We start from the raw sequence: 15697 nt of genomic DNA, 5'->3' as shown, positions 1-15697 counted from the left end.
TTTTATCCTTGCTTTTGTAAACAAACTTCAGAAACAAATAAAGAGCTTTATTAGGACAAAACATTTTGATTAAATTTCGGAAGCAAATATTGTAGAAATTTTTTTTTACGCTTATAAATAAGTTAATTAAAATAAAAATTTAAAGAGTAAACATATAGTTATAAAAATGACTAAATCATTTTTATACTATATGTTTATTTTAGCTGTTTAACATTTGTAATACAAATAATAAATTTTTTGATAAAAACAAACAAATATGTTAACTTTATTTTATTAAAATTATTTTGACTTTTTTTTAACTCAAAATATTTTTATTTTGAAGTTGAAAGTTTTGCTTGTTTTATTAAAAATTCCTTCCCAAAATCTTCAGAGTGTTTTTTACACTAATTGTTTAAAAAAATGTTTGCTAAAATGCAGCAAACTTTTTTAACACTTCGAACAAGCAATTGAAATTTACTATTGCAGTTAATAAAAATGTCAATTAATCCTCTCTTGCACAGCAATGGTGAAACTTTATTCACAAGTGTCACTTCAAATATAAAAAAACAATAAATAACAAAGTAGACTAAATTGTCAGAAGGTTCTCTTAGTCTTCCCCTGTTCAAAGAACTAATCAAAGTTCCATTTTCTTGAAACATATCAAAGGTGTCTGTTTCTTCTAAAATTGAATGTAATTCCGGAAGTTTGTAAGCAATAAAACCTGCAATATATAAAAGCCCTTTTTTGCATTCATTTGGCAACTGAACCTCACAACTTTCACATATTTACATATTAAACTACACATCAAGTTCACAGTTATCACAATGGTGGTGAGCAGGAGGAAATATTGTAAAATCTGCTTGCTCGTCTATCAAATTACAAGTTTTGTCGATTCTAAATTTTTGAATAACATTTTTGCACAGTTATCAGATATGTGCCACCTGACCCTTGCTGATATTTCCTAAACAGTTTTTCTAGTGCATCTGATTGCATTTGTCCTAGCAATACATAAGATACACCGCAGTTCAACAAATACTTGGCACAGCTTGCTATTCTTTTAAAAGTTTTTTGCAAAGCACTCACAGTATCCATTGTTAACTTTTTCTCTCTTAATTTTCAATTTACGCATTTCAAATTTTCAGCAAAATAAGAAATATAGTTCTCTAAGAAATCTATTTGCTAATCATTGACTGAAGCAATAGGCTTTCTTCGAATATCATTTAATCTAATATATAGACCTTTTGCTTTACTGTTGACAATAAGCCATCACTTGACAACTGTTTCAATAAAAAGTGCAGTATCTTTAGCTTCAGGAATTTTTACACGTAACGCTGCAGCTGTTTCATCACAAAAAACTTTGAGAACTAATCCATAATTTTGTCGTTCAATTGGTTTTGGTGACTTGATGCCTAATATAACTTGCTCGCTTAGAATCTGTTTCATTATTAATAACATAACTAACACCATTCTCCAGTTGAGAATAATATTTAATAATTCCTTTGTTTAAAAATGAAAATAAATATCTCCAGAATCGTCTAAAGTTATATATATTGAAAACTTTGGTACTGGTCCACAATGTTCATATGATATTAAAAATATATTTTTTTCTTTTTCAAAAAAATAAAATTTTTCTTCACAGTTATTTATCATTGACTTCAAATTTTTTACAATTGAATTAAATTGAATAGCTTCCATTTTTTTAAAGTTTTCGAACTCATCAGGTAAACTATTTCTTTCAGAGCACATTAACCCAGTGACATCTCGTTTTCTAGACACTATTGGAATACAAGACACTGGTATACCTTTAAAGACTGATGGAGGATGCACTGGAACAAAACTACTACCTTTGAATTTTTTAAATTCTGCATCTTTAGGCTAGTGCTGAGCACAAATTCGCTTATAATCTGTAAACACCAAGTTTGCATTTGAAAGTTTTTTAATCCATAACTTGTGATCCTCGGCTTCACAGACAAAGACATACCAATTTTATCTTCACCATTTTTTAAAACGCATTCAAACATTGGCTGACCATTTCCTGACTCTAAAACATTGCAAAAACAATCAAACTGATTACTTTCAGTTATAATTTTCCGGAGTGCACTGTAGCCTTTATTGCATTTATAAGACCCTGAATAAAATTCTTCAACAGATACTCCAATATTCACTACACTATCCCATAATAACTTTTTCATCTAAACAAGAAGAACTATTAACTACTATTAGTTAATTAATTCCAGTTATACTATTACAGCTTGAAGAACCATAACCTTATTTTCTCTTCACTTACTTTGAAATTATAGAAAATAATTTCATTTTTGTAAACTTCGTTTGCGATTTGAGTCTGATTATTTTCTGGCGATATCAGAAATTTACTTCAGATTAAAGAAAGAAACAGTAAAAACACCAAGTTTTATAAAACGAAACAAAATACAGAAAGAAATTATTTTGTTATTTATTTGAACAAAATACAGACACGCAATTATTTCTTTAAAGTTAAATAATTTTGCAGACCTGGAATCTCTTGACACATTCGGTTAAAAGTTGTAAAAAAAGACTGATTTTTTAAATAGTAAATTCTACATAACAAAAATAACAAACCTTTCTCTTTCTACTTTTCTTAATAAAACAGGTCTTACTTTTCCTAATTGTCAAAAAAAAAATCAAAATTCCTTTGTTCCTTAGTGTGTATTTTTAAATGCCCCCGAACGTCGGTAATCTGCCCCCGAACGTCGATAATCTTAAAAGTGAATTTTATTTGCATGGTTTCGTCAAAACAACATTTTTTTTTTTGAAAACAAAAGAACAACGTTCTGACTGTATAACGCACAAGTTTTTGTTTACAAAGTTAGGTGAATTCGCATTGTATAAAACATTTTAAATAGGTTACATGGAGTTGTTTCACTATTTGGTAATTTCCAGATCCACGGATATTAGGAAAATCTATATACGAAAGATCGCCGTGATATGGACCTTAATATCGTTTTTAAAATATCAAAGACTTTGCAGACCTAACTTAGCTTATAAAAACTAGATTTTTTTCGTTCATAAGAAAAATCTCTCCAAGAAAGTTTTTGTTTCTAAAATTTTGAAATAAGGTCTTTCCAATTATACAATTAAAAAAACAAAAAAAATTTGCCCACATCAAGTTTTAGGGGTTCAAACACACGTTATTTTAGGGTTTTTCACTTTTTTTCGCCATATTGCTTTCAGAATAACTCAGCAGAGAAATTTTTAAATTAGCAAATTTTTAATCCATATCATTATGACAGTATGTAGAACCTTTAGACAAAATAGCAATATTCAAAAACCTTTAGTTTTAGAGATATGAGCCTACAAATAAATAAAAAATATTTATAGTGTTGCGTTTGTGACGATATTTGGCGAACCATAGACTAAAATGTAGGCATAATATGAAACTTGTAATAAATTATTTTTGATCTGCACCTTCGGTTTACTAAGAAACCACGTTTTTAAGATATATTACCCTTTCATTGCAAAAATATAGGACCCCAAATGTACGAGTTTTAGCTACTGACTGAAGTTGACGTTTGGGTAAACCTTACAAAAAGTACCACAAAATCCGAAATATTAAACATTTTGATTTTAAATTTTGGTAATCTTCATGAAAAATATTTAACAACATATTGACAAAATTTTATCAAAATCTGAGATGGTAGTGCGGGGATTATTTCGGAAATTGGACCGTTTGGCGTGGAATGACCCTGTTGTTTCATGCGTTTATAGAAACCACGACGTATTGTCTGTAAAAGGAAAACAACAAGTTGGTAAATTGACATCAGCAGGAATAGGCTGAAACATGAAAATAAAACCTTCTGATACATCCTCGTAAAAAATAAATTGAAATAATTATCTGGTGATAGGGGCACTCTTAGGGGTTCTCCCATACTACACACAAATTGCAACCACTAGACAGATCTTTAATGAATTCCTTCAAGGCCGAAAGTAGTAAGCATCAGCTATAAAGATGCAGTTGAATTCTGGAGCTAAAACAACTGATTATGACATTATTTGTCTAGTGTCCAGTGTTTTATTTTCCGTTAGTATAATATTTTTAAGTGTCCAGAGCTACCTGACATTTCCCTAGAGGTTTTTGTCTATATTAATAGTAATCAATAATTTGGCATTTTCGCCATTTGTCAATTTTACAAACCTATCAATAAATAATGAAAATAAAAATATTATATAATAAATTAACGCATGACACTTGTACTTTGTTTAATCTTACAGAAGTAAGATTTCATTGTGATAATTATGATAATATATATTAAACAAATGATGAATGGATTTCTTACTTTAAACAACTTGATTCAGTTCATAATCAAAAGGTTTGTCATGAAACCTATATTCCTCATGTTTAGTTATAAAAAAGACTAGTTCCCAGTTTCTTTTTTCTTTTCTTGAGTACTTCTAACTTACTTTCAAATGAATAACGTTACTTTTTTGCTTCGAAACTGCTAATAATATCAAATACAAAAATCTTCATGTCAATAAAGCTGTTTTTTTTTTTTTCATTAAAAATTGAGGAAGAGTTTTCGAAATTTTTCTTTTATGAAAAAAGTCTCGATCTTCTTCCCGTTTTTTACGTTTAAAAAATCTATTTCATGATTTTAGTCCTAGCCACCCTTTGCGATTGCTTTTTTTTTTTAAAGAAACATATGCTCGCAATTTTTGAACAAAGCGCACTCTTGCGTACCGACGTGCTCGATTAAAACTTGACAAATTTTACTTTCAAAATCATTCGGAGGAGATTTTTTAAGAAAAAATGAACCAATCAGGATCATTATATTTTTTAATTAACAAACTTATCTAAATAAACCGGGCCTCCTCTTGTAACAAGTAGTGTATCCAAAAAATTTTGCTGTCGCTGTTTTATATTTATTACCATTCTTAATCAATAATATATAAGAACATTTGTACTCCGATTTTTGATTTCGTATGTTACAATTTGACATCTATTTTTTGCTAATTCCTACTTGTTTTCTTGATAATTTTCCCTATGACACTCAATGATAACTTTTAGAAACGAAAACAAAAAAACGATCGCAGAAAAATTAAAATGGTTATTTATCGCAAAAACCAAAAGAATGAAAAAAGAAAAATAAAGATACCTCGATGATTTTGTATGTACTATGAATGCATTTGTAATAAAAAATGAAGATAGGGTAAAAAAAGGTAGAGTTACATCGTAGTGGTTAGTTAGAGATATTTAAATTTTAAAGTTGAACATGATTTGTCTTTCTACTATATATGGCTGTTTCATTTCCGCTTTTCTTTCCTTTCACTTAAATTGTGATAAAGAGCAAACTATAACACTACCTATAACACAACTTAAAAATTCAAAAATACAACTGGTATTTTTCCATTTGAACCATAAATATTTGCAAAAATAATTTTCTGTTATGTGGTTTCATTTTGAGCTCCAAAAAGGTCCGAAGAACATCGTTAAACTAGGCATCTTTTTTTAATTAAATTTCATACATGCCGAATTATCCGCAACTTCATACATAGTTAGCAAACTATGATAACAACTGAAGAGCTCCCACACAAAACCAGACTAATCCATATTTAAAAATTTCAACATATCTTGATATTTTTAGTTCACAGAACATAAAAAACTTTTAAAAAAAAAATTATGCTCTGTGAACCATGATCCTTGTCGATGTATGCTATGTTAGTGACATTAGAATGTTGCCAACATAAATCAAGGAATTAAAAATATCAAGGTATGTTAAAATTTTTAAATATGGATTAGTCTGGTTTTGCGTGGGAGCTCTTTAACTATGCATTACAAAGTTAAAAATAACAAATGCATTATGAAGTTTTATTTCTGTTTACTCAGTTTTAAAAAATAACCTTAGAATTTTGTTTCTTTAGAGTGCAACACATAAATCACAAGATGAAGAGTAAGATTCCTGTCGTTTCTATTATTTTTCCTTTATTTAATTTTATTTGTATCATTTTAATGCACTGTTCTCACTATAATACAGAGACACTTATTTTCTACTTGTATTGCAGCACTATAGTAGGAGTCTATTGAACTTGATTTAAAAATGTAGCTGCATGTTTGTCTTTATTTAACTATAGACTTTAGGAAAAAATATATGATATTCCAATTCAGTCAGCACCAAAAAAATCTAAACCATGCACAATGCATACTTGTTGCATTTTAAGACAGAAGGTTATGAGGTATTGTGTGTTTATACATTTTTATAGGATAAATATATACATGAATCTAGGAACTAAGATAAGAAAAAAGTATTGAGAAAAAATTCTTAAGATCAGTTTGCTATTCTGTTATGTACAATTTATAAGAGTTAAATAGTAAAAAATTATTTAAGTTATAAATGCTGAATAGTGCGAAGAGCTTCAATCCACTCTAGTTGTAGGTATCTGATTTCGCTGAGCAAGAATATTTTTTCTGTCTCTTCCAAATGTCTACTTTGATAGTTTTTCTTAAGATATTGAATTGCTTAAGTATGATAAACATGCTTTTTGTATGGCTGTATTTTTCTCTCAAGTTGTTGTAACTCTGTATGTAGATGTTCTGAACATTGTTGATCTTTTGACATGTACACTCAGAGATTTTCTACAATAATAAAAAGAAAAGAGTACTAATTACTATCTGCATGTAAAATTCTAATAACAATTATTCATCAAATTAAAACTCATGGCAGTGCATCATTATCAATGATCTATATCTAGAGACATCTTATTACCATTGGTAGGTTTTGGATACTGACTGAAGGAAGCCAGAAACACCCAAAATATGTAATAATAGATATGCTATAATAAAAATATGTACAAGGAGTTGAAACTTAATATTTCTGCTCCACATTTCCATCAAATACATCTCTTTAAAACATTTTTGAGTAAATATATGTGATACTTTATGACCTTAAACAACCATAGAATTTTTATCTTAGCATTTTAAACGTAATTTATCAAACACTGAGACTTTAGCAAATACAAAGTTTTTAAGACATCGATGGGATCTACAATGAATTTGTTGCTGCTTAAAAAACTCATAATTATTTTGTTTTAGAATTCCTAAGCAAATTTTTTTTAAGTAAACAATGTTTTTAAATATTTCAAAAAATTTAGGTGCAAGTTGCTTAACAAGAAAAAAATGGTAAACAAACTTTAGACAAATAAAGATTTGGCAAAAGGTATACTTATCAAAAATTAATAGTCAATTTCTTTCTTAACATTTTTTAGCATGTTTTTGCATTCCATTCAATTTTTCAAATACGGTTATAAAATTATACTTATTTTAAGAATTTATAAAATTTATGAACTGCCTTATCAGTTTTAATATTTAGTCTTGTTGGAAAATAAAACTTTAAAGTGATTGAAAAGTACATTAAAAAAAAGAGACCTGTATCATATTTTGTATTTTTAGGACCAACGACTTTAGGTTGTTGATAATGTGTAAAAGATTGTTATAAACAGCTCCTTTTGATTTTTCTTCAATTTTCAACACATGGAAAAGTTCTTTGAGGATTACTTCGAATAAATGCTGATATATCCAAAAAGCTTGAAAGTCCTACAATAGAAACAACACGTTGCTCTGAATTTGTTTGGAATGTTTAGATATCGCTAAAGTATACACTAAGACTGATACTAAATTGGTGAATGCTAAGCTTTCCACTTTTTTAAAGCTATTATTTTTACTGGGGATTATTTTTTGTGAAATAATTTTTTTTTAGTCTCATTGTTTTTGTTTTTTTTAATGCTTAAGAATGATAATTGAAAAAGTTACATTTCACTTATTTTTTACCACTCACTGATTGAGCTTTTTCAAAATTTGGTCTTCTGATGAAGCTTTCAGAGGTTTCATAAGGGCAAAAGGAGTAATTAGATTTTACTTCTGTTGCAGACAGCTGTTCTCCCTAAAGCAAATGTTTGTGTAATATTTATTTGTATATACTAATGACGAAGGCGTTTATGTATGTATGTATGTATGTATGTATGTATGTATGTATGTATGTATGTATGTATGTATGTATGTATGTATGCATGTATGTATGTATGTATTTATGTATGTATGTATGTATGTATGTATGTATGTATGTATGTATGTATGTATGTATGTATGTATGTATGTATGTATGTATGTATGTATGTTATGTATGTTATGAGTAGTCTTTTTTTTTGTAACTTGGTTGATCTTCATAAAATCAGATGAAAACTTCTTCTCTTATTATTTGGTCTGTAGATTGGAAGTAATTATAATAGTTTAGTGATAAAATAATGTAAAAATTAGTTATGAAGCTAAAAGAGACTTTGTGATTTTTTTCAAGTATAAAGTTTTATTTCTGAGATATTGTGGAAAGTGTTGTGGAAGTGCTAAAAGTATCAAAAACAATCGTTTACAAAATTAAATTAAATTTAAAAGTTAATGGAATGTGCTAAAACACATTGATGGTAAGAAAAAACATTTAGAACTAAAAAAGTTCATTTCTAAGTTCAGTGTTCAGTTCAGTAACCATAAGTGAGATCCATAAGAAAGATGACTAAAGAGTTTGAGGTGTTAGAGGCAGCCATCTGAGGGGTGGTCACAAGCTAGGATATCAGATTATTTGCTTATGTTTGATTAGAATATTTTTAAAAAAGGACCAAATAAAGTGCTGTCATTTTCTAATGAAAAAAACTTTATTGAAGGCCACAACAGAAGAAATGAAAGAAAAATCTCTAAGCAATCCCCCAAATATATTCTAGAATAAATAAAGAGGATAGGTCACATCAAACACTAGCCAAATTATGGTGTAAAGGTTTGTAGTATTTGATTGAGAAGAAATAGTATTTTCTCAAAGCAATGAAACCTCAATTCTTGTTTTTATTCGTGTGTGTGTGTGTGTGTGTGTGTGTGTGTGTGTGTGTGTGTGTGTGTGTGTGTGTGTGTGTGTGTGTGTGTGTGTGTGTGTGTGTTAGTATAAAAGCATATATATATATAAAGAATACATAAAAAAGTTGTTATAATAAATGTAAAAAATATGTTAGTATGTATATAAAAAATACATAAAAAGGTTGTTATAATTTTTTGATATGTAAATATATCAAAAAATTAAAACAACTTTTTTAATTAATTATTTTGATAGAATGCATTCTCAAATAATCCTCACCACAAAACATTTCACTCGATGTGCCAGTGAGAGATGGTAGTTATCCATTAACAAATCATCAGTTAATTGAAAAACAAAATTCTTAAGAAGATCAAAACAAGATCTCTTTTGGCAATTTGAAACCTTTGTAATCAGTGGATTTGTTGAAAACTTCTTTGAATGCTCTGTGATGTCCTTCGGCATACCCATTATACTGGTAGTTAGAATAGTCGCAGCTCAAAAAAAAAGCGAGAAATAAATAAAAACTTGAATAAAAAAAGCTTGTATTAGTAGCATGATAAAATTATACTTAGATTCATTCCAGGAAATTTTTCATCATTTAGTCGCATTATTTTAAGTAACTGAAAATAAAATACCTGTTATCCACGCCAAATGTTTATTAGCCATGTTTTTCAATATCGTGTCGAAAGTTACAATTGTGAGATCTCAGTTGCGTCGCTCTCATCTTTATTCCAACTAAGGCTTTTACCTCGCAAATGTTCCCGAAGAACTTATTCTTAGGATGGTCTTTTTTCGTTAGGAATTTCTTGTCTGGTAGTTTTCTTGTAACGCACTCGAAACCACTACCGAAAAGAAAAACAATCTTTTGCTGTTAAAAACTCGTGGATTTCATTGAGTTTTTATCTTGTGATAAGATGTTACGATTAGACGCTTAACTAACACATAAAGCTTTAGTTAGTAGAAACCTTCTGTTTTTTCTTAGAAAATTGCATCACTAATTAATGGTTCTGGGAATATTTTTTAAACATCAAGGGCCAATAGAAGTTCACGGTTAAAAAGAAAAAAAGAAAAGAAAACCACAAAAAGCCGTAATTCTTACTAAGAATCCTTAAATAAGAACGTCGCATTTTTGTTGCTGTGCTTTTGTAGTTTTCTTATTTTTTTTTTATTTTTTATTTTTTTGTTTTTTTAGCGTAAATATCAATTCGGTAAACATCTCATTTTTTTCTCCCATTTTGTTGGAGATTTAGGACAAACTTTTAATAGCTAAAACGAAAAAAAAAAGCTCTATTAATTTCTCATTTTAAATTGTTTAACAACTCAAATCAAATAGATTTATTTCTATCGTTAACATAAACTGATTTTTTCTTAATTATTTTTAATCAATACTATTTAGACATGTCTGATTATTTTGAGCTCTGGTTCGTACTTTCAACTTTGATAAAAAAACATTTTCATGAAGTTGACTTAACCAATCAAATTGCAGTTTGCAGGCAAAATAACTTTAATGGAAACCCGGATCTTGTTGAAAGGGAAGTTTAATCATTGAAACTTTAACTCGATTTACTCCAGTGCGGCTGAAAATCTTTCAAAAGCCTTTTTTAAATTTGTTATTGATTTTCTTGGCAACTTTTTTGTTTGGCGAGAAACGGTTTTTAATATTCTACTTTTCTTTTTATATCTTTTTATATTATTAATATTTTACTTTATTTAAGTTGTATTATACAAAAATATGTGAAATTTTCACTTTTTTTCAACACCATTTTTCTTTTTCATAGAAAAATCAAGAATTGTTTTGAAATTGAATTAAAAGTAACAATGTTAGTAAAAACTTTAGTTGTAAACTATATATAAATAAAGTTATATATAAAGATATATAAATTCAAGATCGCTCATTACTCATGTCTGTAATTAACTTGTGTTTTATAAAGTTTATATCTTCAAATAAATATTGTGTAAATATTTAAAAGAAGCTTTTACAAAAATATTTAAAGTAACGTTCTGTTTCTTTTTCTTTCAGACGTTTTTTTAACAGCAAATTAAATGCAATATATAAGAAGATACTTTTAATCTACGATCACAAAAGTTCAATGAATTTGTGAAAATGTGTTTAAATGGTGACAATTGCAATGAATTTGTGAAAATGGTGCACCATTTTCACAAATTCTTTGCAATGTCACCATTTAAACATATTTTCTAATGAAGCTGACAAAAAAAATATCCATGGGTGTTTTTTTTTTTTTCAAAAAAAAAATCATTCTGCAATTTCTTGTTGGCAAAAGTTTGCTTCACAACCCAGCACGAGTTAGACATCTAGTAAATATATATCATTGTTTTTTCATAAACTTCAGAAAATTCGATTTATTCTAAGACTGATATATAAATTTGTAATCTATTTGTTAATAAAGAAAAAATGCCGATGCTTAGTTAATGTTTTAACTAGCTCCAGATGAAAAATTTTAAGTAAAATCATAAATTTTAATTTCAAAATTTCCACTATTAATTTAATTTTATTTTTGACTCTTATCTCCGTAATTTTAAGGAGTTAAGCTAGTAACGTCATTACTCTTTTTTTAGTCAGTTGTTCGCGCCCCAACCTTCAAAAAGCTAATCAAACCCTGGGTCACTACTATAAAACTCAACCCTTACCGATCGGAATTAAAAAAATCGTAAACCCGATGAATTTCTTCGGATTCGGCAAAATAGGCGCAAACCCGATAATTTGAGCTAGCTTTTTTTTTTTAACAAATTCTTGTTTTGAAAACAAAAACAGAAATCAAACTCTATTTCTAACATTTCTCATTGACAAAATTAAAATAATAAGTTCCACATTTCATTTTTCACTGTCCACCTCGACAACAGATAATCAACAGCGGGTAAGAAATTTAAAATATGAATTTGCGCACGAATAAACTCCTTACTTATTTCAGACCAAACTCTATTTTCATATGAATTTTTCCGAAAATAGCAAACACCAAGGTTATCATCCAGTGGTATTAGCTTTTGACTCCCCATATTACTTTTGTTAGAATCTGTCACCTTCTTTGTAGTCACTTATTTGATGTTGTCCCAGAAGTCCTACATAGTTAGATAATACAATTTAAGTTTGTAACATTTTACAACATTGATTACATCTTATACTATGATATTGCATTATTGCAGTATTTTGCACCGTCTAGGAACCATTTACACCTTGGGCAATAGGTCACTTTTGCTATATTAAAATATTGTCAGGTAACTAAAACTGATGCCTGGCAATTTTTTTTTTAGTAAAAATGACACAAATTTTCCAACTTACAAAATTTGTAAATGGCATCTAAGGGTCAACATAGACAGGTGATATTAAAGTAATACTTTTTATAAAGTAAAATTATCAAGGATGTGATAGCCACTGACTTTTACTAAATGATTAAAAAGAGAATTAAACTTTTCAGGAGACAATAAATAAAGTTTTCAATTGGTCAGAGCTTTATTATTACTTTAATTTCTCCTAAAAAAAATTTTAAATAAATGGAATCGAGTTGTTTAATTTTAATTTGCTAGAACAACTTTTAGGATATTTTTTGATGTTTTTTAAAGGTATTTATTGTTATTTATAGTGTAGTAGAAGTGGCGAAGGCTTCCTTTTTAGGGCTTATAATAAGTTGCATTTAGGACCAATACATTTTGTCTGGTCAAAATTGGATCCTGCTTCTAACAAACCAAACTAACATCTAATGTGAATAAAACTTGGTAATCTAATTTTAAACTAGGTTTAGAATACTTTTGGAAATGTAAGAAACTATTACAAGTCTTAGGTAATAGATGTTTGGAATGGGGAGTCCATTTGCAACTGCTTTAGAATAGATAGCCTCAGATGCCCAGGTTTTTTTCAAGATTGGTAACCTTTGGTGTTTTTGAGCCATCTGTGACTTTTCACCAAATCTTCTCATTAAAACATCTTTGAATTGTTTAATCCAGTCTGCCGAATTTTTGTGACAAACTCAATGACACTCGAGCTATGTAGGCATCTTTTTTCTGTCCCCTTGGATAAAAAACATTAAAGCACATTAAATATAATGCACTAAGTGTGAGAATAGTATTACATATTGGGTCGACCCAAACAGGCAACAATAACAATAAAAAATAACTTTGATGTAATGTGAAGAAAATTATTTAACATGAAAATTATTTAACATGATAATAATTTCACTACTTTAAAATTACTATTTAATTGTGGCTGTGTGCCAGTCTTTGTTATGCCTTAGAAAAAATTTTTTTTTAATTAGAAGTTCTATGACATAATTATTGCCTTTGTGGTATGCCTATAACAGGAAAATTACAGTGAAAAAATTACTTATAACTATTTAATGGTTTTAATATTTTAATAAAACATTGATTAGCTGGCCTTGTAAATTGAAAAAGAACGTCTTAAAACTCCTAAAACATATGAACGTAGGACTGTGGTAATTTCACAGAAAGATTCGTAATTGGAAATAAGTAGGGGAACATGGGGCAAGATGACAAACGTTTTGAAAAGCACTTATATCTTATTCAATAACTGTTCCAATAAGTAAAACTTTATCAAAAAGTGGGAGAAAAATTATTATGCGTCACATATGTATAAAAAAAACCCATATAAAATTAAAAATAGCCTGGAAAAAACTCATTAACCAAAGTTATCTCAAATTATCATCTTGCCCCGTATGCGGGTCAAGATGGCGGCTTTAAAAAAATTAAATTCCATTATTCCTTCTCAAATAACACGATACCATAAATTCTAGTTAACAAGATATGTAATACAAACGGTTATGTAACTTTTTCAACAACTAAACTATATATTTATATAGGGCTATGCAAAAAAAAGTCCACTAATCAGTTCATAGCAAATTCCAACACAACAAAATAAACCAAATGTCAAACAAAACATTTTAATGCATAATAAAGCAATATAATAATGACTAAGCTACACAAAAGTTATTACATTACAGGTTTATGGTAAAACATGTACTTTGGCGAAAGGACAAACAAATCATCTTGCCCCGTTCATCTTGCCCCTAGGCTACTTAATCTTTAAAATGACTCAGAACTCTACATAAATAAGTAGCTTAATACTACTTGTATGGCTTCCAAATTGAACAAACTGAATGAGAAATTCTTGCTTGCCTTTGGCTGGTATTGTAATGATGAAATTAATCAGATACAAGTGGATAAATTTTTTTTTCCCCTTAATATAGGGAAAACCTTTTTAATAATTATCTTTTTAATAAATAATATTTATAAAGAAAGCATAAATAACTCTAGTAGATGTAATCTACTTCCCTCTTAGCTACAGTCAGATTTCATATTTAGTTGAGTTTTGAAGATAACAATATGTTTTCATCTTGCCCCATTCGTCATCTTACCCCATGTTCTCCTATAATTTATATTTAAGATAAGGATATTGTCTTTACTTACATTTCTTTTTTGAAATTTGTTTTTCTTGTGGCATTTAGTTGAAATTTTGCACAACTGTCCATAATATAAACAAAACAAAATGTAAAAAAAACAATTAACTAGATAATATCTTTTTGTTTTTTTATGAACCCGCTAATATTTTCGTCGGAAAGTTTTTACAATACCAAAAAAAATGTTTATAGTAGAGGCTATTTGGGATTATCGGGTTTACGATTTCCGCTACACAAAGATCGCGTAAATTTTAGGCCGTTACTACTTAGAGCGCAATGCGCTCTATGCAGCCATATGCTACCAATGATATATTAAGAATAACTAGATGTCTAACTGCCGTAAATCGGCATAAGAAAAAGTGAAGCAAAAATCGGCCATTATGGGGGGCAAAATCTTTACGCTATTTATCAAAACAAAACAAATACGAAGCTTATGATTTGTTAAATTTGCCCCCCATAATGGCCGATTTTTGCTTCAAAAAATACGCGGAAGTTAGACATCTAGTTATTTTTAATATATCATTGTATGCTACTCGGAGCACAATACTTTGTACGCATGCACAAATTTTTTATTTTTAAATCTTGTTGATGTTAACCCTATCCCCATCCCTCACCCTAATCGCCTATCTAACCAGCTTTATTGTGAAATATAAATCGCACTATTACAATAAAATAATTGCGCATGCGTGTACAATATTGCGCTCAGAGCAGCTTATGGCTAAGTAGAGCGCATTGCCCTCCACGAAGACACTTCGTAAATTTTAATTGGGTTTTTACGCTGAAATTAGTGGAAATTACGAAAAAATATGTTTATAGTAACAATCCGCTCTTTTCAGCGGTTTCAGATGAAATGGTCGTGAATTCCGATCGGAATGAGTTTTATAGTAGTGACCCCCTGACAAAGTTAAATTGCTTTTTATTTAAGCATTCAACTTAAGTTAAAATTTTGTTTTCTTAGTCTTCAAAGGTGCAAATCTGTCAGTTACTACATGAAAATCAACATTTTTCATATCGTTTTCGATTAACAGACCAGAAAGCCTGTTACAATGGAAAATCGCAAATAGTTCTTCGTAAATTTTAACACGAGGGATGCACCGCTTGCAACTCCTAGTGACACCAATTTTTAAGATAAAACCAAAAAAACCTTTAAAGGTTTAAAAAAAATCTTATTCGCTTGCATTTAAAGTGAACTTACATCCAATACAGGGGGTCAGTTTAATCTAGACTTGAACTAAAGTATTTTTATCAATAGATAAAAGAAAATCATGCGTTAAAAGTGTTGTTGATACCTCAACTTTTTGTGTAAAAATTAGTCAAGCTCTTTTCAGGAGAACAAGAAGAGACAAAATATATATTAGCAAACAAATATATATATATATATATGCATACATATATAAATTGACAGCTATATTATTGGCAAAACAAATA

General features: G+C 28.8%; 1 protein-coding gene, 1 long non-coding RNA gene and 1 pseudogene across 8 annotated transcripts; 1 reads left to right on the top strand and 2 right to left on the bottom strand.

Moving 5' to 3' along the window:
- Positions 1 to 481: 481 nt before the first annotated feature.
- LOC149878305 (uncharacterized) lies at positions 482 to 2171 on the bottom strand (annotated as a pseudogene).
- Positions 2172 to 4834: 2663 nt separating this feature from the next.
- LOC149878304 (uncharacterized) lies at positions 4835 to 7758 on the top strand. 6 transcript variants are annotated; one of them, XR_016447724.1, is made up of 5 exons: positions 4847 to 5172; positions 5875 to 5903; positions 6085 to 6186; positions 7102 to 7166; positions 7400 to 7758. It is a non-coding gene; the product is annotated as an uncharacterized LOC149878304 (long non-coding RNA). The 6 variants fall into 6 exon arrangements; XR_016447725.1 differs by lacking the exon at positions 6085 to 6186; XR_016447723.1 differs by having other exon boundaries at positions 6085 to 7166.
- LOC149878303 (uncharacterized) lies at positions 6265 to 9756 on the bottom strand. 2 transcript variants are annotated; one of them, XM_090073399.1, is made up of 5 exons: positions 9479 to 9756; positions 9123 to 9337; positions 7785 to 7889; positions 7376 to 7543; positions 6265 to 6586 (listed from the first exon to the last, which is right to left on the bottom strand). In XM_090073399.1, the coding sequence occupies exons 1-5, from the start codon at positions 9507 to 9509 to the stop codon at positions 6377 to 6379; spliced, it is 729 nt and encodes a 242-aa protein (XP_089929525.1). In that variant the 5' UTR covers positions 9510 to 9756; the 3' UTR covers positions 6265 to 6376. The 2 variants fall into 2 exon arrangements, with proteins under 2 accessions (XP_089929525.1, XP_089929526.1); XM_090073400.1 differs by lacking the exon at positions 6265 to 6586 and having other exon boundaries at positions 7450 to 7543; positions 7778 to 7889.
- Positions 9757 to 15697: the final 5941 nt, after the last annotated feature.

The sequence above is a fragment of the Hydra viridissima genome, unplaced genomic scaffold, assembly GCF_058129835.1.
Source record: "Hydra viridissima isolate aposymbiotic clone 2 unplaced genomic scaffold, HvirCarnegie_v1 scaffold_15, whole genome shotgun sequence".
NCBI classification, from domain to species: Eukaryota; Metazoa; Cnidaria; class Hydrozoa; order Anthoathecata; family Hydridae; genus Hydra; species Hydra viridissima.
The sequence above is the reverse complement of the archived record's forward strand: the minus strand, read 5'-3'. Positions and strand labels throughout refer to the sequence as shown.